Here is a 21,777-nt window from a genome sequence, read left to right on the forward strand (position 1 = left end):
TTTTTTTCTCTTCTCTTTTTCCCTTTTGCGCGGGAAACACGCGAGATTTGAATTAATTTCCGCCAGCTATGCAATCTCGGAAACACGAAAGCGACTGAGGGAACACGCTCGAACGAAGGTACGTTTCAACACTGTACACCAGTTTCCTCTCATCGTTGACGAAAAGAAACGAGGCTGGGGTAACAAAAGTTTTGTTAACAGCTAGAGTCTTGACTTCCTCTCAACCGCTTGACGCACGAATTAATAATAAATGAAATTCGAGAAAACGAAAACGATATCTATTCTTCGTTTCAACATTTGCGTGCGACTTGACAAAGGTGATTTTTATACTTGTTAATATTAATTAATGAAAAAAAGTTCTTTTTAGGAAACGCATGACGTTATTGTACGTCAAGGGGTTGAAATGTTTGGGTCGACACTTGGGTGAAATTTTTCTTTTCTTTTGTATTGTTTCACTTTGAAAATTCGTTGAAAATTCGCGAGGATGAACGACGCGTTCGAAACTGTAGAAAGTCCCACGATTCCCGTGTCTACGGAAACTAGAAGTTTAACCACAGAACGTGAGGCCTGCAGGTATCGACCCGCTTGAGGGATCGGACAGGTACTCGATGGCTTTCCAGTGAAAATATTTCCATTTCCGACGGTGAAAGGATAAAAGCCTTGAAACTGTCCGCGGTTTTTTGACAGGGGCAGGAACAAGGACCTCCCAGAGACTTTAAGTCCTAATTAAGTGGGCAATCTTTACAAATTGTCGCCCATTTACCCTTTGTGAGCCTCTAGTGTCGCCTTTGTGTCTTTAACCTAGCAGCCCGGGCCCGACATAGCTTCGTCGTTTTATCGCGTTCTGGTTCGAGCACAAATTTCGTGTCTCGGAACGTCGAGGATCTTCCTCGACGCAGTTCAGAAACGAGCCTGAGAGCAATAGTAAAATAACAAAAAATAGTAAATAATAGTAAGTGATGATAGTAAATAAATAATAAATAATAGTAAAAGTGTAAAAAATAAAATAATAGTAAAGTAATAATAGTAAATAATAGTAAAATAGTAATAAAGTAATAATAATAATAAATAATAGTAAAATAATAGTAAAATAATAATAGTAAAGTAATAAGAGTAAATAATAGTAAAATAATAGTAAAGTAATAATAATAAATAATAGTAAAATAATAGTAAAGTAATAATAGTAAATAATAGTAAAATAATAGTAAAGTAATAATAGTAAAGTAATAATAGTAAATAATAGTAAAGTAATAATAGTAAATAATAATAAATAATAGTAAAATAATAGTAAATAATAGAAAAAGTGTAAAAAATAGTGAAATAATAATAGTAAATAATAGTAAAAGTGTAAAAAAATAGTAAAATAATAATAGTGAATAACAGTAAAAGTGTAAAAAATAGTAAAATAATAATAGTGAATAACAGTAAAAGTGTAAAAAATAGTAAAATAATAAAATAATAAAAAAATCAGGCGAGCGGGAATTACAAAAAGCGAGTTTATGATCCGCTTGCGAAAGAGAGAGAGAGAGAGAGAGAGAGAGAACTTGAGCGCATCAGAGTGCAATAGTAATTACAGCCGCAGCCCCCGGGGCGCTGATGGAAAACACAAACATAAGTGTAGAACGATTTAAATATCTCCTGGCGCTGGCAAGTTCAAAAAAAAAAAAGAAAAAAGCAAGTGATTCACGCAGTGGCAAACTTTTACCCCTTTTGCAAACACAATGCAAGAAAGTTGTTGAAAGAATTATTTCTTTGCGACCCTTTGTTACTATTTATATATACTTTTTCTCTCTCTGACGTAAATTGATTCGCACGTTTATGTTTAGAAGCACAATTGCGAGAAACTTCCAGCAAGGACTTTTATTTATCATGATCTGTAAATTTCCTTCGCTTTTAAGAAGGCCAAATAGAGTCTTCTTAAAAAAAAAAAAAAAAAAAGAATAAAAAATATTGAGCAAATACTAAACGCGTGAAGCCGGTGTCATCCGACACCTCACGCAGCATTGTGTCCGACACAACGGCACAACAAAGTTAAACAAGCTGGCGGCTAGTCATCGATGGATTATGAAAGTCCTGGACGACCTTTGACCGGTGATTGACGGACTCGCGGACTCGGATGCATCTGTCCCGCGCGTTGGATCAGCCAGCAGAGCGGTGGCGAGCGGCGGCGGCGCGTTATTTGCCGTGCCACTTGGATATTTGCTTAGAACCTTGAGCGGCGGACAAGAGCCCTCCAAGTATCCTTGGACTTTCCATAATATTTACACGCAACATCGAGTTACGCATTGAAGAGAGAGACGAGAGAGAAAACTACGGAGCTGCGGAGCTGTTGCTCGCGCGAGACAAGTCTCGAGAGACAAGGAGACAAGGAGACGGAGATGATGTGGCGAGATAAAGGAAAGACACAGAGAGAAGAGGGAGAGATCGTGAGAGAGGGCTCCTCGAGTCCACGGTATCTGGAAGATAGCGACGGCGAAGTATGCTGGATCGCGAGCGCGAGCTGAGCCGTAAGACGAAATTAATAAGAGAAACGAGGTATGTAATATGGAAATGAGAGGCCGGCAAGGTAAGAGGGAGACGGGCCGAGGCATTAGGATGCACTTGTGGCGATACTCTCGAAGAACTTGGCGGCTCGGCGCGAGCCTCCGCTGCCAGGATGGTAACCCATGCCAGCGTGCATTAATCTGATGACTATCTGAATGAATCATAATTAATATCTTGGCCCATTAGCCAGGAGAGTGTGCCCGTTGCCGACCCGTAGCGTAATGCGCGTGCATTTCTCCCCGCGTATCTTTAATTACTGCACGTTTCGTCGATAGTAGATACACACTTTGCGCCGGGGTTATTGTATTCGGTTAACTACGAACTCGAGGCTCCTCCTTTCGGGTCGGATAATCGTTCGAAACAGCAGTCGACGATTGCGCAAATTCCATTCATTCCCGGTTGCAAGTTGACATCTCATCTTTCGATATATTCGTCGGATAATCAGAGATTTGCATAATAAGCCTCTCGGAATCGATGTTGAGAAAACAAAATCGGATCGACGTGCCGATTGCGCCGTGATAGCGATGTTTCATTCAGCCTCGCATACGCGTATGTACAGGCTGGTCACTGAAAGACAAAAATAACTTTTACAAACACGTGTTTTTTTTTAATTTTTTATTATTTCATTTGGAAACATAATTAATGGATTTTTTTCCAATTAACCTCTCGCGCTGTCGGGAATATTTGGCCCAAAATCGCAATATTTTCTCAGTTTTAAGTAAGGCAAAACAAATAGTAAATTTATTACTTCTTAGTCATTTCTATCCAGTGATATGCCGATGAATTCAAGAAAGAAGACGAATTGTTGTATACGGCTTGGTCACTCGTTATGGTCCGCAAACCAGTTACTGTTATACAAGAGGTTAATGGATTTTATTATTTGTGACAAATGACCACCATGAACCCTTCAGTTTTTTTCAGTGGCCACCCCATAGTTATTTCGAGGAAACGTTTGTAACAGTTTCAACAGAAATAAACGGAGAAGTATTGTTCTTCGCGCGCTATCTCTTCATTTGAATTTCTTACAAAAGTCAACTACTCGCTTCAACGACGGATATCGATTTTTTTTTCTTTATCTTGCCCGCACGATCTGGCAATTTGCGTTAAACGATAATACCAATTCGTTTCAAATCTCCCTTTTTTTTTCTCGCAGAGCGCGGTCGATAAAGAAGTTAGCGCAAGCTTGTAGCGCTTTTTGTCGGGGACTGGAGGAATTCGTTCGCGACAAATCTCCATCCGGGAGAAAATTATTTTCGCGTTTTCTTTCTTCTCTTCTTTTTTTCTCTTTTTTTTTTTCCGCACGACGCGACCGTTCTATAAGGAAAGTCTCCAGTTTTTTCAGCCGAGCTCTCGAGGCGTACGTACCAAACGATCGAGCAATTTTCACCAAGATCCAAGAAACGCGACGGGGCGTCACAGTTCCGTTCCGTTCCGACAGAGATTCCAAACAGCTGCTGGACTTATGCACTGTGAAATACATAATGCGTCGCGGTATGAGCTGTCCGGGATGTGTGAAACGAATTTCCCTCTTTGCGCAATCATCGAGCTTCTCCTCGCTTCTCCTAAACAGTAAGGATAATTCTGCGTTTGATAGTACGCGCGGGTATAGTACGATTGGTACGATTTCGTGATTTTTCTAGAAAATAATTTTCTGTTATTCTTTATTAAATAATTCAATATCATATATACTCTTAAGCACTAGGTCTATGTTACACCAGCGTTCCCTTTACGTCTAATATCTGTAACTTGTAAGTAAGGCAAAACAAGTAAGTTGAGCTTAAAAAGAAATGTTCTGGAAGAATAAATAGTAAAGGTAGTTCAGCAGAGATGTCGCGTGACATCCAATTAGCGCAGTTATTGTTTCCTACCATATCGGCGTATTCTGACAGTTTCTACCGTGATTTTTGTAAATATCCTTCCCTTCGTTGGCGGAGATTTTCGGTCGAAATTTCATTTACGCCGGCAACGAACGAAGATTAACAACGGGAGAAGAAACTACGAAGAGGATACGGAGAGACAAAATATTTTTTTATAGGCTGTAAAGCGCGAGGGATTGAATCCGCCTATCCCCTCAATATTTTGATTCACAACTTTCGTGACGGAAACGAGCCTCGGCTGGAAGTCACGTACGAAAACATGAACGACGCGCCGATGGTAAAAAGTAGGTAAGCGATCAAGGATCGAAGGGACGTTAGGGTAAACGATGCTGTGGCAGGTATCGGATATGGTAGTTGGTTGGATCGCTGTCGTGCCTTCTGATTTCGATCGATTGCGTCAACCTGGAATGCGTGAGATTACACGATGGCAGGGGGAGGGAGAAGGAAGATAAATAGACATTTGTTTTCTTTGGCACGCACGCAAGGACGAAATAATGGAATGAAATTAACTTGGAGAGATTAACTAAAAAAAAAAATAGATAAATCGATTGAATGAATTCGAGAATATTTCTTATTCGAATATCTAGGAAGAGAAGGAGCGAACTCGTCGAAAGGACTAAAAAACGCGAAGAAGAGAAAGACAGAAAAAGAAAATGGACATATGTAAGAAAAAGGAAGGAAGAAAGGAGAGAGAGAGAGAAAGACTCTCGAAATATAAATAGATGGAATAATTTTGATGGATAGAATAATGAAATAAAAATAGATGGAATAACTTTGATCTCGAAGTATAAATAGATCGAATAATTTTGATTCGAATATCCGAGGATTAAAAGCGTGAAGATTGGAATTTACGGCGTGGAGAAAGACAGAAGAAAAGGAAGACGAAGGAAGGAAAAAGAGAGAGCTCGGAAGAAACTAGCGAGTCCTCGACAGCTCGTTTCAAACATCTGTTCGCTCGCGGATCTCTTTCCTCGCGGTCTCGCGGATTCATATGCAGCTTGTGACGGAATCTCTACTGCCAGATGCGTGTATCTATGCGTATATATATATGTATATATATTACATTGATGCATAAATCATAAGCGCCAGTAGCGGAGAAACGCACGCAATATTTGAAGATCACTCTTGACACGTATATATGTATGTATGTACGTATGTATGTATATATGTGGATATTATGGGTGTCCGAAAAGTCAGCTAGCTTGAGTTTTGTTTCATATTTCTCGATAAAACAACGCTGGTTTTCTATTGGTAGAGATCGACAAACGAATTTTAATATATTTTAATATATATTTTAATATAATATTCAATTTTAATGTATACTTTAATACAACATTCAATTTTAATGTATATTTTAATACAACATTCAATTTTAATGTATATTTTAATACAACATTCAATTTTAATGTATATTTTAATATAAAAATTTATATTATTAATGTTAATTTAAATTTCACCTAAGATTAATAAATTTAATATAACAATTATTTTTACTTTAATAAAATTTATAAATCAATAACTTATAATATAATATTTAACCGCTATTGCTGGCACTTTAATTTATTGTTATTAATTTTAATTTCCTTATTTAATTTCCATTAAATTATATAAATTTTTTATTAATTGTTTATATATGTATATACATTTAATTGTTTCTTCCGCGCGAGCCAAAAAATCAGAACCGTAGCGAAACGTTGTACAGTAAACGTACATAGTAAGTAAGCGATAAAACGATTGGCAAACGGGGATGCAGCAGCCGAAAATCGAGTGCGTGCCAGAAAGACCGTGAGAAATTGTTTAAGCACGGTGTGCGCGTGTCAAATTCTCTCAGCGGTGTTCTTGGAAACGGTATATAAATGCAGTCGGAGTTCTCTCTCTCTCTCTCTTTTCTTTTTTTCGCGTAGCGTAGCGGGCTCAATCATGAGCGCGTCGCGATCGAAACAGAAGGAGCGTAAAGCCGCGGCCATTAGAAAAGCCGCGCTGGCAGGGCAAATCGTCGCGGAACAAACGTCTCGTCCTACATTTTCGCGGCCTACAGCCGACAGATGCGCTGACAAGCGAGAATCACCTTAAAGGCGTCGCGCTCGACAGATTGCACCGGCGACTGATTGATGCGACCGAGGCAACAATCGCGCCGGATCCGCGGCTCTACGCCGCGCGCCAGCTTCCCTATTCATCTTCTTCTTGCCCGTCCCGATGCATTAGCGACAATACCAAACAGTGCATTAAGCGCCAGTGGCCGCTACCGCACTTACGCGCGCCGTTTTAACACTTCTCCGACACTCCAACGGATTTATCGTGCTCGATATTACAACTGTTTATTACGCGTCGTGCGAACCAAAAACTCGTACTGTTTTATTACGTCTGATCAATTAAAAATACTGGTCAAGTGCCTTGTCATCGGTCATTACTGTGGTGACACCGACAGTAATCTTTTCGTTTACTGGCCAAGCGAATTTAGCACACACGTAGAAAGAAAAATTTGGCACATTGAAAATTGAGAAACTTTACAATTACAGAGAAAGAATAATAACTGAACATTGTCATTGTACAAACAGTATACGGTATAACGATGCAACAGTAATTTCGATGGGTTTTAATGAAACAGTTTAAACAAAACACCCATAAGTTTCTACTATTCCTTTCCAGCAGTATTGTATTTCCTTCGTAACAATTTTTACAATATTTTCTTACACAATAGAAGAGTACATACGCAACTCTATACAAAAAGCATATCATCCAGAACACGAAAACACTATAATCAAGGCCATAGGAAACTACAATATAGAAGAAATCCCGCTAAAAATAAGAACGAAACTGCCCAAACACGTTACCATTCGAGACAACAAAAACTAAAACTCACAACACATGAATTCTCACTCAAGAAACTGCGTTGTGGTTTTTGAAAATTTTTCTCCTGCACAAACTAAACCCCATCAAAACTAAATAAATTTAAATCACTAATCATACTACTCAAAATTTTTCTCAATGTTAAATGCAGGTATTAGGAGCAACCTAAAACCCTAGGGACTGCAACAAAACAGACAAACGAAAAAAAAAAAAAAAAAGACGGCGTTTAATTAGAATCGAGCGAATTAAATTTCACAGCTTTCGTACTTTCATACGATTGGGAGTCGATTCGACGCCTTTTATGAAAATAAAAGCGTTGCCCTTTGGATAAAAAATTTTCTTCCTTGTAATTACCATGCTTGACGCGTTGTGGTTTCGATTTGACGCTCGATCGTGATACATTGTTGCATGATCGAGAAGATACACTTGACACGTGGTATACCATAAGTCATTAATATCTTGGCCGTCTCCTCACGTGTGTGGCCAACACCTACGCGATCAGCAGGGTTTCTACCTTGCTGGAATTTCAACATCCACCGATTCGAGATTTGACAGTCGATAGCCGCGGAATTTTGTAGTCGTGACAGTTCGGATGAATAGGTAGATGAATCAATGACAATGCGATATAAAGAGGGCGTGATTGTTAAGGTGCACAGATTTCGTTTCAGATTGATAGGAAATAAATGTACGAATTGACTGTTTTTACCTTTTTTTTTTTTTTAAATGCTTTGATTTGTAATTCGTGTATGTATACTTCAGGGTCGCATGCCATTCATGCGTGCAATGAGCATGGAACAACGGTGGCAAGATCTAGCATCTCTTTTGTCGCTGCCCGGTGCACCAGACCATTTTGCACATCCTGCACATCCTGGATACCCAGGGCACGGTATAAGTCACAGTCATTATGAAGCGCAACGCAACGTATTACTTCACAATGCCACTCTGGCACCACCGGTGGGCGATCTCAATTCCACCAGTCCGTATCACAATGTGGGTGAGTATACTTTGCATTAAACAGTTCACAGTTCATCTCCATCGATTTAACGAGTCAAATAATTTGAAACGTGTACCTGTTCCCTCAATCAATGCCAAACTTTTTGTTTCCTTTCTTCTGTTCTGACGGAATTACTAGAGAAATAATGAAATTTTTAGAAAGTGTTTATTATATATATATATATTTAATAGTACACTTGGCAACTTAAAGAAAAAAACTGAACTTTAACTTTTACCTAATCTCTTGGAACTAAAATACTAATTGCCACAGGTGGGTCGTCGAATCTGGGTTCAGCCGTGGCTACGTCAATGAATTTAACAAACAGTAGCGAACCGATGGGCGCAGAAAGTGGAGCAGCTTATAAATCCGAGCCGGCAGATATGATGTACTACCATACTCCAACTTCTGACTCGATCAATCAAACCACCGATGGTTTCCTTTCATCTCTATTAAATGACGAGGATTTACATCTGATGGACATGGCAATGAACGACGGTATGTACCACATTTTTTTCACCATTTCAGCTTGATTGTACTTTTTAAATCGCGAAAGAATTGTGTTTTTAATCATACATGACAATTTTCATTATCCACGACATTACATACTGGTATGAAACAACGTTGTTTATTTGAAAAATACTTAAATACGAATGAAACAATTTTTATACTAAACAGATTCACCTCTGTATTGTAAAAAGTTGCATCCTACGAGTTATTGTAAAATTCTGCAACTTATGTGTCAAGACTAAAAAATATTCAAAATAAGGTACTATTTCATTATAACTTTTTTTATTATAAAAAGAACGTACAAAACACTTAACATAACTGTTTAGACTACCATTTTATAAAATAAAACATTGTTTTTACGTGTTCATCATAAGCTTATAATTTGTTCTTATAAAACTAATATTTGTACGATCGATACAGTACAAGCTGCATTTACAGCTGTCTTTCTTCGCAAATTACGCATCATGTCTTGAAGTTAAACTCGCCAGATCAACAAAATTAACATTATATTATCTCAAATATAACTTACGTTTCTAAAGAGGTACATAATCCAGTCTGTTTCACTTAAATAAGACACTAATCGTTATTTAAAAAAAGACAAGTCGCTATCGCTTGTTAATCTCCTTGATCATCAACATTGACTAACGTTAAATAAAGTTTCAATGAATAGAAAACTATTTGTACCTCCGACTTAACGAGTAAAGAATGTTGCTAACAGTAATACAAAAAAAGTAAAGAAACAAAAGAAAAAAGAACCGAGTGACTTCCTACCACGCTTCCTCTGGTTCATTTGCCGTGGATGGCATGAACGATTCTTCGCCATACTCATCTTCGGTCGCTCCAAACTATATACAAACAGATACATATTGTTCATTTCTTGGTTACTACTGTTATTGCATTGTTAATACACGTGTATTATAGAACTGTGAAGTTGTAACAAAGACATAGTTAAAAGTATACATACCCCTCTAATATCTGCGCCGCCGAATTTGCTTGTACCTTTCCCTGGCATAAAGTTTCTACTCGCGTTTCCACCCATCATCCAGTCTGGAACAGGTTGCCCTGCCTGTTTCAATATTCTGACAAGATCGCCTCGCAGCGGTGCATCATCCTCAGGATCGAAGAAAGAAGTCGCTCTTCCTCGGTTTCCTACACGGCCAGTTCTACCGATTCGGTGAACATACTCGTCGATTCCCTTTGGCAAATCATAGTTTATAACGTGCGATACATTTTTTATGTCCAAGCCTCTGGCGGCAACAGCTGTGGCTACTAAAACGGACATTCTTCCACTTTTAAAATCAGCCAGTGCTTCTTCTCTTTGTCGTTGTAATCGATCGCCGTGAATACTGGTGGTGGGGTAATTATTCTCGGATAAGAAAACTGCAATAAAGTCTGCTCTCTTCTTCATTTCAACAAACACCAATGTACCATCTAATGTACCAGCGTCGTTTTCCCTTTCTAAGATTTCTCTGAGCAAATCTTTCTTCTTGTTCTTGGGAATCTCGTAAAAGTTTTGCTCCACGTCGGAACAAGCTCCACCCACTATACCAACCGCCAGGAACAAATAATTGTTTAAAAATCGTTTCGCCAAGTATTGCACTTCGTCCGGGAAAGTGGCAGAAAACATTAACGTTTGCCTTTCACCCAGTGGTACCATTGTATCGTGATCTACAATCTTTTCAATGTCAGGTAAGAATCCCATGTCCAACATACGATCGGCTTCGTCCAGGACAAAGAACTGCAAAGAAGAAAACTTGATTCTCCCTTTTTCTACAAAGTCCAATAATCTTCCAGGTGTTGCTACGAGTATATGGCAACCTGCGGAAAGCTTTCCCCTTTGATGATTGATAGATGTTCCGCCATATACAACTACAGTCTTTAAAATTGAGTTCAGTGAAAATTTGACAATCTGCTGCCATATTTGTATAGTAAGCTCCCGAGTAGGCGATACTATAACGACTTGCGGTTCACAGTGTGAAGAAGTCACAACTAGTTCGGCATTCCTTGCCAACAACATATTTATAATGGGAACCGCAAAAGCAGCAGTTTTCCCTGAGCCTGTTTGTGCGCAGGCCATTAAATCTCGGCCGCTCATTATAATCGGAAGGGCATGTTTCTGCACTGGAGTGACTTTTGTGTACCCTGACTTTTTTATGTTCTCTAAAACAATGTTTCTAAGACCGGCTGCCTCGAAACATTCTATCGGCCGAGGTACGTTCTCTCCACTCACGTTAACTTCAATGAAGTCGTATTTGTCGAAATTGATGCCCATTTCGACACAATTCTCAAACAACATTCTTTCGTCGGCGGGCAAGTCCGGTGGAACGTAGTGTTCTTTAGGTTTCTGCGGTTCCTCCATATCGTCGTTGTTATCGTCCCTATTGAAATTTCTTCTCCGTTTATCATTTCCGTCATTTTGATCATCGCCATTATAATCGTTGTCATAATCATTATTCTTTCTATAATTACGATTATCATTGGAATGTTCGTTTCTACTTCTAAATCCTCCTCCTTTGCCGCTGTCTCTATCTCTTCCTCCTCCCTTACTGTTACCTCCTTTGCCTTTTCCTTCTCCCCATCTTCCTTTTCTATCATTTGTCCTAAAATCATCGTTACTGTCGTCATTGTATGTCCAGTTATTACCATCATTGTCTTCATCGTCTCCAAAAGGATTGTGGCTTTTATTGCCCACGCTGTAGTTGTCCTCATTATTGTTATTCGGTATTATAAAACCACGTCCTTTTCCATAGCTACGCCCACCTTCGTTGTACTAAGTAAACAATTGACAACAATCACTTACTGGCAGAAATTGCTTGCAATATCAAAAAAGCTTGAACACTTACAGAAAATTGAGTGTTTTTGTTGGAATAAGAAGAGTTCTGACCCCATGTGTCATTCATCGTGTCCTAAAAGAAAATTTAATTTTTTACATTACAGTTCTGTTTTGCAGTAAGAATCGAAAACTTTTACATAACAAACAATAATAATTCAGATTAACAACAACATTATAAGATATATTTTAAAAGAAAATTAAAATTAGGTTTACCTTGAAAAAAAATTGCAAAATATTTTCTACTATTAACGAAACCAGTTTATACGGGGCATCAGTTCAAAGTGTAATTCGAAAGAATATCAATCATGTACACAAGATTCAACAAAAAGAATGTTACAAAACAAAGCAGTTTGCTCTGCTTTTTTTTTTTCTCTTTGACCCAAATAATCCGCGAGTGCCCTCTCGTATTACCGTTTTGCTAGAATGCGTTAGTGCAAAACGTTCGTTTGGAAGAACACGAGCCAGTAATTATGCGAACAATATTGATCCCTGTCCCTCCCGAAATTGTTTTGTTTAACTCTGTAGAAATGACATTCAGTAGCAATCGAGTATATATTGATTTTTTAGCGCGCAGGAAACGTTGGCACGTGCATATCGGTAGGAGAAAACACGATTACCGGCAAGCAGGGCTGATCGGTATTGTGACTGCGCGCAAACAAAATTAGCTCAATTTAACGGTACTTACGTCTTGATCGTCGACAAAAGAATACAAACGAAAGTCCTTCTATTCGAGAAGAATCGGGCAGATCAGTGTAACAGAATATCTTCCTTCTTAACCGCCGAAATACGAATGAGACCGGTCAACCGTGAGAGTGCAAACGCTGACAGTGTTCAACCGTTGCTACTATGAACAAAGAGCTGACAGAGCAGCCAACTTGAAGGAGAACGATTCGCACGAATCAGCTATCGAGTTTTCAAGCAGTGCGCAGGCGCCTTGCGCACTGCGTGTAACTCGGCCAGTATCGTACCTAGACATCAACGAACCTACATCATTCTCGTTTATGTAAATTACGTACTCATTTGAAATGGAGAAATTTTGTTGAAGACGTTATGTTTTTGGTGAAAAATTTACTGGAGGATTGGCGAAACAAAAAGGAGCAACGTAATTCTCATGCAAATGAGTAGTATAATACTTTCGAAAATTTCTAATGATAACAACTTTTTGTATTGTTTATAATTGTTGGTTGACTTTTTGATTGTCACAAAATTATTATAGTATTATAAGAAAGAAATGTTCATCACTTCCAATAATCTAGTTTATTTCTTGCAATATATTGTCAAATAATATCACATTCAAAATTATGTTCCATGTTATATTATTATAACAGGAAAAAAATTATATTGTTTTTTGTACAAGTTTTTGAATCAGTGAAAGATTAAATCGATTTTATATCTATCTAACATTTCACTTAGAAATACGGAAAAACCGTGCAAACATCGCTTCAGATAAAAGACCAACAGTATTCAAGGTCAAGTTCTCGCACAATGTAGTTGTAAATTTCCTGTCGGTCAATTCTACTGGTATCGTCAAAGAATGCCAAGTTAATAAATAATCATGATTGATTTCAGAATTATAATTATATTACGTATCACATGATTAATTGGTTCATGTTTCTAAATTATAATAAAAAATTATTTAAAAAAAAAAATGCGTACATAAATGTAAAAAGGAACGACACACTGTTCAGACGAAGATTTATTTATTTATTCTTTACTTTTTTTTTACATAGCATTTTTTACATAGCATTAACTATTTAATAGATGCAAAATTTTTAATTCGTCGTAATGATCGTGCAGAATTGTTAATTAAATCTTTTATCGTCATATTTTCGTTTACATTTAAAAGTATAAAAGTATAAATCGAACTTCGATCCTTATACAACAGATTTATGTAATAATGCTGTCCCTTCGTGAATATTTGCACAAATACGAATTACCTACACACGTCTATTGTAATGTTTACAAATATGTGGTGTGAGCGTACGATTCAAAGAATAGATAAGATCGTAACACCTTTCTAGTTTAATTTTCTTTTTTTCACATTGTTTCAAGGATACTTAAGATAACAAACAATGTTAGAAACTATTTAGTATCAGAAAAATACGTATATAAATTTCTCTTTTTTTATTAATTACGTAATTACTCACATCATAATTTTTTATACTGATGTTATCACAACGTTAGAATTTATGATTTATAATTTTCTTCGTTCTTTAAAGTAATTTTTTATAAACTTCACCGCTGAAAGAAATTATCGTCGAGTTCTTTTTCTGTTTAATCAATAATAACACACAATTAGAACCCGTGTGCTCTTACGTTCTTATCTTTAACAAAAAGGCAGTTATACCTAATTGTATGCATATTAAACAAACGCAAAGTCGTACGATTTCAAGTTTGAAGAAAAATTTTATTTCGTGTATATACGATTTTAAATATCAAGTAGAATTTGTAATTCATCAATTATTCCTACGTTTCATAAAAATCGATTGGCTATTATTTAAAATTTCAGTATAAAGTAGAAAATATACACGAAATAAAATACATATATTTTTATCATTTGAACATTCTCAAATTTCTCGTGAACTCCGTGTTTAAATCATAGACCGCTCGACCCGAGTAATGGTAAAACGAAACCGTGTATCGTAGAAATTGACGTCATTGACAATGAATCCGCGATCGTACTTCTGTTATCAATCTGCTTGTCTCGAATCATACAGTTTATCATAAAAATGCATACACGCTGACTCGTGCAGACAGATAGAAGCAGCAAGCATGTGTACTTATCAATGACAATGGATGACACAAAGAAACAACGTGAAAGAGAAAAATTAATTTTATCCTAAGGCAGCGAGACTAAAACGGTTAACGAAGCTAACAATGTTGCCAATACTAGCGAAATACATACTTTTCTGGCTCAGTGAATAAAAGAGAGCCTAATTTATGGCATCTCTCATTCTTCACTCTTTCTCAAACCTTGGAGTGAAAAAAACCAGACGACACTACTTGAAATATTAGCTCCATGTTTCCCTGAGTTTTATATATTTTTAAACCGATCGTGCAGTTCGAAGAGACTATACCTGCATCCTTTTTTAACGTCGAGGTGGCCGTTTCAGATGGTACACTACACAGTTGTGTTCTTTCGAGTCCTTGAATAGTAGTAAAATAAACTTCGAAATCATTTGTACATCAATAACTCTGAGATGCGCGAAGGACAACCGAATATCCAGATGATACAGTTCATCACGATGAATCATTCTTAGAAATGTTTATTGAAACAACAAATGACATTAAAAAATATAAAGACGTAGCAGAGATTTTGAAACAAAAATATAAAATAGTACGTTCAGAATACTCGAGCCATCGCCCGAACAGTTTGTGAGATTCAACGTAAAAATCATTTACAAACGTGTGTAGATTGATTCGATTAAATGATAAAAATAATACTGAAACGATAAATATTCATGATTGACGTGAATCGACAACTTTTTTTACAAAATGCTAAACAATTTTGATTTAAATATCATTCAGCCGATCTGTGTGTTTGGATATATGGCTTTAAATGCAGTTATTGAACAATTACCATAGAATTCTGTGGTAGCGTCGTGTTAGTTGTGTTGGATTAGTTGTGTAATGGAGTTAAGAAGAGTTCATTCCCTTATAGTCGTGGTTGTGTATGAAATAGAATGACATAGAATGATTTACAATGTTTAATGCTCTTGAATGTGATGTAGAATGATTTAGAATGTTTTATGCTCTCAAATGTCTAAGGCATGTTCTTATATTATATATTTGGTTATCATCGTCAAGTGAAAAGGGAAGGAGCATAGATGACCAACTATTGGATCTTGCCCTTATGACGAACTATTCACAATCCACTTTTATGTGGATTGTTGCTAGCTCATTGTCAGTATTTGCGGGTTGTCACAATATTGTCGTTGTTGTTATGTGTTACTGTTGTTGTTACAATATATTGTTCAGGTTGGTCATCCAACAGTTGTATAAACTATTTGGAGATTTCGTTAGCGCTATCACGAGAAAAGAAATCTGCAGCAAAATTATTGACCGACAAGTTAACAACAAACAAGTATTTGTTTACACAGCGACGAAGTATTTTGGTAGTATTGAATAAATTAAACACCATTAACAGTCAGCGCGAAAAACACATTTTCGCGATCCAACGAATATACATATTCAGATGCCTTGTTATGCGATAACACCTATTCCAGAGTCTAAGAAAACATGTAAACAGGAAAATATAAATTGCGATGGATCGTTTATTTCCAGCGTGATCGCATTATGTTCATTTCAACACGTGGTTCGTAAGACGTAACAAAGACTCGATACATCATGTTATACCAGAAAGAAATTATTGGATGTACTTTCGATTGAATATCATCGATTTGAAGAAAGATAGGACTGTACACGAGCGACGTACAACGTACGTTCAAAATAATGACCATTAAGAGTTGAAAATCAACTCTCATGACGACAAAATTTTGCCTCCCGAGACCGATGCCACCCATCGAGCGTCGAGCGAACTTTGTTTCGTATTCCTGTATTTCCTAGTGCGAAGTAAATCGGAACTGCACGCGCGTTGCGCGAGCGATCGGGTCGAAAATGCAAGGGAGAAACGATTTCGTGGACGTTAAGATTGTAGCACGATAAGATAAGAGATGTATGCTAATACCGTATGTTTAGCCATAAAAAAAACGTAAATTGCACGCATTCGCCGGACATCGGAAGAACGATGATGAGTAACAGAAGAAGAATAAGAAGAAGAAGAAGAAGAAGAAGAAGAAGATAGAGCGATTACTGCGACTGCGGCGCGGCGGTGAAGCACGACCAATCCTCTTGTGCTATCCATACCTTAAAGCTAGGACTCGAACGAGTTTCGCGGACACGTACGGTTAGGCTATTGCCACATGTGCATGCGGGAACGCGGCTGTATTCGCATATGTGTGTCACAGGCCGGCAAGTGAGTCATTCCCTTCTTTTACCATTACATCTCGTCAGCCAATCGTAATAATAGAACGAAATTGATTCACTCGCTCTACCGGTGATTCGTTTCGTCAGCCAGATGCATACATACGTACATACATACTTGCTCTGCATAGATAGAATACAGGAAAATCGTGTCCTTTCTTCGAGCGTGCTTCTTTTTTCATTGTGACAGATTTAATTTCAACAAAATTCAATTCACTTGAAGCTTGAAGCAATCACGATGTGTTTCACTTTCTTGTCGAATTGTTCTCGTTTCGAGTATTTAAATGATCGGGGAATAATTCTATTGTACGCGAGTGTAATCTCTATAGAGTTTGGCGTTGGACGTTTCAGATTAGATGACTATCTAAATGATAAATGTATTTATAAATGTATCTGATAGCGGTCCTAGTAAAAGTTTTTTTCGTCTAAGCGAAAGGGATACTATATCTGATAGCAGAGTGCTCTAGAGTACTCTGGAATATTGGCACGGTTATCCAAATATTGATCTATAACGTGAATGGAAGTCTGTGAAACAGAGTCACAGTTCCGTTCTGTGATTCAGTCAAATTTATGTAACATGTATATTATCTTCCGTAACATTCAGTTACCTAAGATGGTGAATAACAAATAAATTAACCGTATATTCCAACGTCAACGGTTCGAAACTAATTGTATATATGTAGAACGCGAAGCTATAATACTCTCGAGGTGACATCATTTTAGTCCGCCGATTCTCAGAGATCTTTGTTTACCCGGGCTAACTCATTCACGCAGTGGTTGTCAAATTTACGCTCATGATAGAAATTACGTATCTATATTTTTCAAGACTCGAGTATTAGCAGGTTCAAAGTGAATTTATCTATCGCGTAAACAGCAATTTATAGGTCAAGTCGTAGTATCTGGTGTCGAAATTTTTATTTCGTTGAATATTTTTCCATAAAGCTTCCCGACCGATTTCATCTTTCTCATCTGATTTCGTCACTTCTTTAATAGGATTATTAAAGCGCGAGAACGATAAAATCCGACGTTTATCAATTTTTCACAGCCACGATTGCTTAGGTATAGATTAAACAATTGTAAACACGATAGGTTCTAATCGCCGATTTCCATCAACAGAAACAAGCTATTCAATAATTATCGATACGCAAAAGAGATTGCTATTGTTCCGTGTGACCATTGCCCTCGAGATCACGCGATTCGACAATTCACCTATCTTTAACATATGTAGTATCGTCACGCACGATAAAAGGATTTTGACAGACAAAACTCGACTGTCTCGCGAACGGTGGCTAAATACAATGACCGACACGTATGTAAGTACATACCTGGTTCTCGATTTATATATCTTGAAATTGCTCACGACCGATGATAACGAAAAAAGGAATTGAAAAAAAAAAAGAAAATGTTGCGACGAAACGCAAGATTATATAATTACGAATCGATCGACACGGGAACGGTTTTACGCGAAAAGATAAATTGAAAATATGGTATAAAGGAAAAACTTTATTTTCCGAAGTGGCGAGTTTGAAAATTTATGAAGTACCTTCAACAGAATTTAAAAGCAAGCCAGGCATCTATGAATAAAATTTTTCAATTTAAGGTGTTTGCTTAGAAGTATTAATCTATTACTCGATGAATATTTAAATAGGAGCTTCAGACGAAGAATCATCTCATCCTATATATATATATATATATATATATATATATATTTGACACGTTTTCAAATATAGCGTGACCTCTTGCCGATTTGAAATTAGCCAAAAAAGTCTGGCGAAAAATTTCATTTATTGCGTTTATTGTTCGTTTATCACTGCGAAAAGTGCTCGTAGCAATAGTGTATACAGATAGCAAAGTAATTAACAGTGTACGATTGCTGAAAGTGGCCGCAGTAATAATATACAGATAGTAGAATAATTAACAGCGTGTGACTCATATAGTTGCTTAATAAATTCGTTTAATATGTAATTGTTAATTGTAGAATGGGTAATACGACTTTGAAATTTTACCACGACGTTGACAATTAGTTCTGATTTTATCACCGCTACTAAAAGTCTTATCTTTAATCTCGATTTTACACGTTCCGGCCTGATAACCTGAGAGACTGCAGTCTCGTACGTATCCTTTACATGGATAGAAGAATAACGAACTTAAAGTAACAATTTACATTATTGTACATTAACAAGTAACATTAAAGTAACATTACTGTGAACTTTTAAGCAACAAGAATTTAAAAGATCTAACACTTTTATAATTACAAATACATTCTTTTCAGATTCTCGTAAGTATTTTCTAGGTTTTCAGCTTTAAGATTTGAAAAAAAATAAGACGAGCGTTCGAGCACAATAGTTTCACATTCGTTAAAAGATGATCATCCATCATATAAAATAATCGTAGTAACGTTATTAATTGCAAAATTAATAGTACCGTTTTGTCAAACAGTTTCAACGATCGTTAATGAGACAAACGAACCAATCTGTTCATGCAACATCGTACGATTTATCGTGCAGTCACGTGATAACGTTTCGGCCATTCCTTCCAACTTTAATCTCTCTCTCTCTCTGCTCGGACTCCTCTTTTCCCTTCTCGTTTCAAATCACAAACGTCGCCGGTAGGTCGTCGATTCGAAGTTATTACATTGATACGGTTATCGGCTAAAGAGCACAGTTTCACTGGCATGAAACGTCGAAGGAACGAAGCGCTGCCGCTCCAATTTTGTAATACTCGTACTCTTCATACATTCCGCGTGGCATACTTCCACATACGCTAACTAGCATACGGCTATTGAATTCGACTCGATATTACAAACAGACGACGCAGGTGTGTCATCTTTTGCTCTTCTGTCTCAAACTGGCAACGTTTCTTTATTTGTATACGCGTACATCGCGTGATTAATTAACACCTGCGCGTCGGCGAACGTGTTTCTCTACTTTTTTCGACTTTTATTTTCGACCCGCTCGGTTTAGCGGTTTATCGCGCGAGTTTATCTGTGAAAAATAACATCGCCGCTGGAGAATCGATACAATTCGCGTTACGAAATGCGCTCGTTCGAAGAAGATAGCGTTCGAAACAAAAACAAAATTGTCGCGCGTCATGCAAAATCATGCCGGGCACCATACCTAGCTATAAATAGTTACGTGCGCGCGACCGCGTGTACTTTATTATCACTTTGGCGAGGCCCGCGAACAGATATCGCGTCCATATTTGAGATGCTTAGTCATGCGGAGCTCGGTTAGTCGGTTAGGCTTCTAGATGAATTTTCATGGTACCTTACTCTGTAACATAGTAGTTGAGAAAAAAAGAAAAAAAAGAAAAGAAAAGAACGCGCGTGAACGGACTTTCCTAGAAAGCGATTACGTTTCCTGAAAGCGTTATCGTTCGCACGATAAGATACACGCTCGACATCTTGATGGAATATTTAGATATTAAGAAACCCATGGCTTACGCACCTGCTTCGGTATAAAATTGTCGCGCCATAATTCGACCGGCGTGAGTTATTAGATCGAATTGTGTGCTACACGAACGCTCTTTATTATATTGTTAATACCGCGGTAAAAATACCTCGCATCCTCGATCTCTTACATCATGAGACAGCAATTTAGCGACCGACGTGCATCCTTGAGAATTTTAAGATGACGCAGGTGGTTACGGATGAGCGTCGCAGCGCGCAGATGAAAATGTAAAATGATAAAACGTAACATTGTCGCACGTGATGCATCGTAACAGTTGAACAGAGTTGGCGGGAGGCGCGAATGCGTTCTGTTTTTTTTTTCTTTTTTTTTTTTTTAGATTCGAAGGGCTGAAATAAAGAAGAAGAAAGCCCTTTTCAACCCTGCAGAGGATAAGCAAAACAAAAGGGATAATTACGTATGAACGCGCGCGAGATAAGTTTGCAAAACTACACCCACGAACAACGGTGAAAGTACGAATGACTGTCGGCTGCATACTTATGTAGTTACGTTTCCTTACGCTGTTATATCGCGCGATTACCATAGACGAACAGTTTACGCTGCTTGCTGGCAACACGGCGCGTTCATTGTTGTCCAGTGATTCGTTTTCACGGGATCTCGAAATAAGTCACGCAATTCGAGATGAGATCAGGTTAAGCCTTTCAGTCCACATTTTATTTCATTGCGGGATGAATCAGTGAAATGTCGTAAAATCCCGTTATATGTGTATAGATATTAGAATCAGACTCGCGCATATTGAGCAACAATGTTTACTGACACTTTAGCTTTTTGCGTTTCGTTCGTATCGCTGCCTTGTTACGCTTTATTACTAATCACGTCACATTTGCTTGCAAGCATTTAAACATAGAGAGAGAGAGAGAGAGAGAGAGAGACATTTTTACGTGTATTTTCGCGTCGAAGAAACAATTTATATTTAAAAGAATTTCGCGTCGGTTTGAAAATTTTTTCATCGAATGAATTACAAATTAGCTCTTTAACGATCGGCCAGTTACATCACCGATAAAATTAGAAGTAGACATGGTAGTATGAAAAATCCGCGCGTAGCCCCTCTCTCTCTCTCTCTCTCTCTCTCTCTCTCTCTATCTATCTCTGTCTCTGTCTCCTTCATCGATCATGTTTCATTCTGTTGAAAATAATTTCATAATGGTGTACAACTTTTTTAGACGCGTTCTTGTTTGTTATTCTACTTCGCGCGACGATAACACGATAATTTCAATATTAATTGGCCAATTCTTATCAGCCAAATTTCGCGCGCCACATTTGGAAGTAATTCAGTCCGTTTGATTCGAACAGAATCTGGCGCGTATCGTACGGAAGTTTCCAACCTTTTTTTAGAGCACCGGGCGTTTATCAGAAAGGATTCTAAAGTCCAATCATAGCGTTGAAGCGGCGTTGAAACGATAAAGCGTGTTCAAAATGAAGCGCTTTTACTTGCTTTTTTTTGCAAGGTCAGTTTCCTTGATAGCGTAAAATGTATGTTTTTTTTTTTTTTTTTTTTTTTTTTTTTTTTGTGAATTCGCGGTATCTTGCATTACACGATCGATAACGAGATTCTTTTCTCCTTAACCACTTGCGCTGGCAACTGATTGCGGACCATAACGAGCGACCAAACCGTATACAATAATCCGTCGCTTTCTAGAAATAATTAAACAAAATAGAAATGATCGAGAAGTAATAAATGTTGCTTGGGTTATAATTAAATATACTGAAAACTGAGGAAAT

General features: G+C 37.5%; 2 protein-coding genes across 8 annotated transcripts in view; one reads left to right on the plus strand and one right to left on the minus strand.

The window, feature by feature from the left end:
• The window catches only part of LOC122530230 (segmentation protein cap'n'collar), a 99,004-nt gene that overhangs the window by 69,003 nt on the left and 8,224 nt on the right, over positions 1-21,777 (plus strand). For 6 of the 7 annotated variants that reach the window (XM_043657035.1, XM_043657019.1, XM_043657044.1 and 3 more), the window contains 2 exons: positions 8,031-8,265; positions 8,536-8,760. In XM_043657035.1, the coding sequence (XP_043512970.1) occupies positions 8,031-8,265; positions 8,536-8,760 (460 nt within the window). The remainder of the gene's footprint in view (positions 1-8,030; positions 8,266-8,535; positions 8,761-21,777) is intronic. The other variant, XM_043657027.1, reaches the window with a different exon arrangement.
• Positions 9,038-12,481, minus strand: LOC122530263 (ATP-dependent RNA helicase vasa). Its single transcript, XM_043657079.1, has 4 exons — positions 12,291-12,481; positions 11,616-11,678; positions 9,737-11,542; positions 9,038-9,617 (listed from the first exon to the last, which is right to left on the minus strand). The coding sequence occupies exons 2-4, from the start codon at positions 11,670-11,672 to the stop codon at positions 9,540-9,542; spliced, it is 1,941 nt and encodes a 646-aa protein (XP_043513014.1). The 5' UTR covers positions 11,673-11,678; positions 12,291-12,481; the 3' UTR covers positions 9,038-9,539.

This window comes from Frieseomelitta varia, unplaced genomic scaffold (genome assembly GCF_011392965.1).
Source record: "Frieseomelitta varia isolate USP_RPSP 00005682 unplaced genomic scaffold, Fvar_1.2 scaffold_134, whole genome shotgun sequence".
Classification (NCBI taxonomy): Eukaryota; Metazoa; Arthropoda; class Insecta; order Hymenoptera; family Apidae; genus Frieseomelitta; species Frieseomelitta varia.

Excerpts from the sequence above, each read along its gene's own strand:
- LOC122530263 (XM_043657079.1), bottom strand. The coding sequence starts at position 11,672 with ATGAATGACACATGGGGTCAGAACTCTTCTTATTCCAACAAAAACACT. Across the intron at positions 11,543-11,615 it reads ACAAAAACACTCAATTTTCT|TACAACGAAGGTGGGCGTAG; the intron begins GTAAGTGTTCAA and ends TTGTTTACTTAG. Across the intron at positions 9,618-9,736 it reads GCGGCGCAGATATTAGAGGG|TTTGGAGCGACCGAAGATGA; the intron begins GTATGTATACTT and ends GTTTGTATATAG.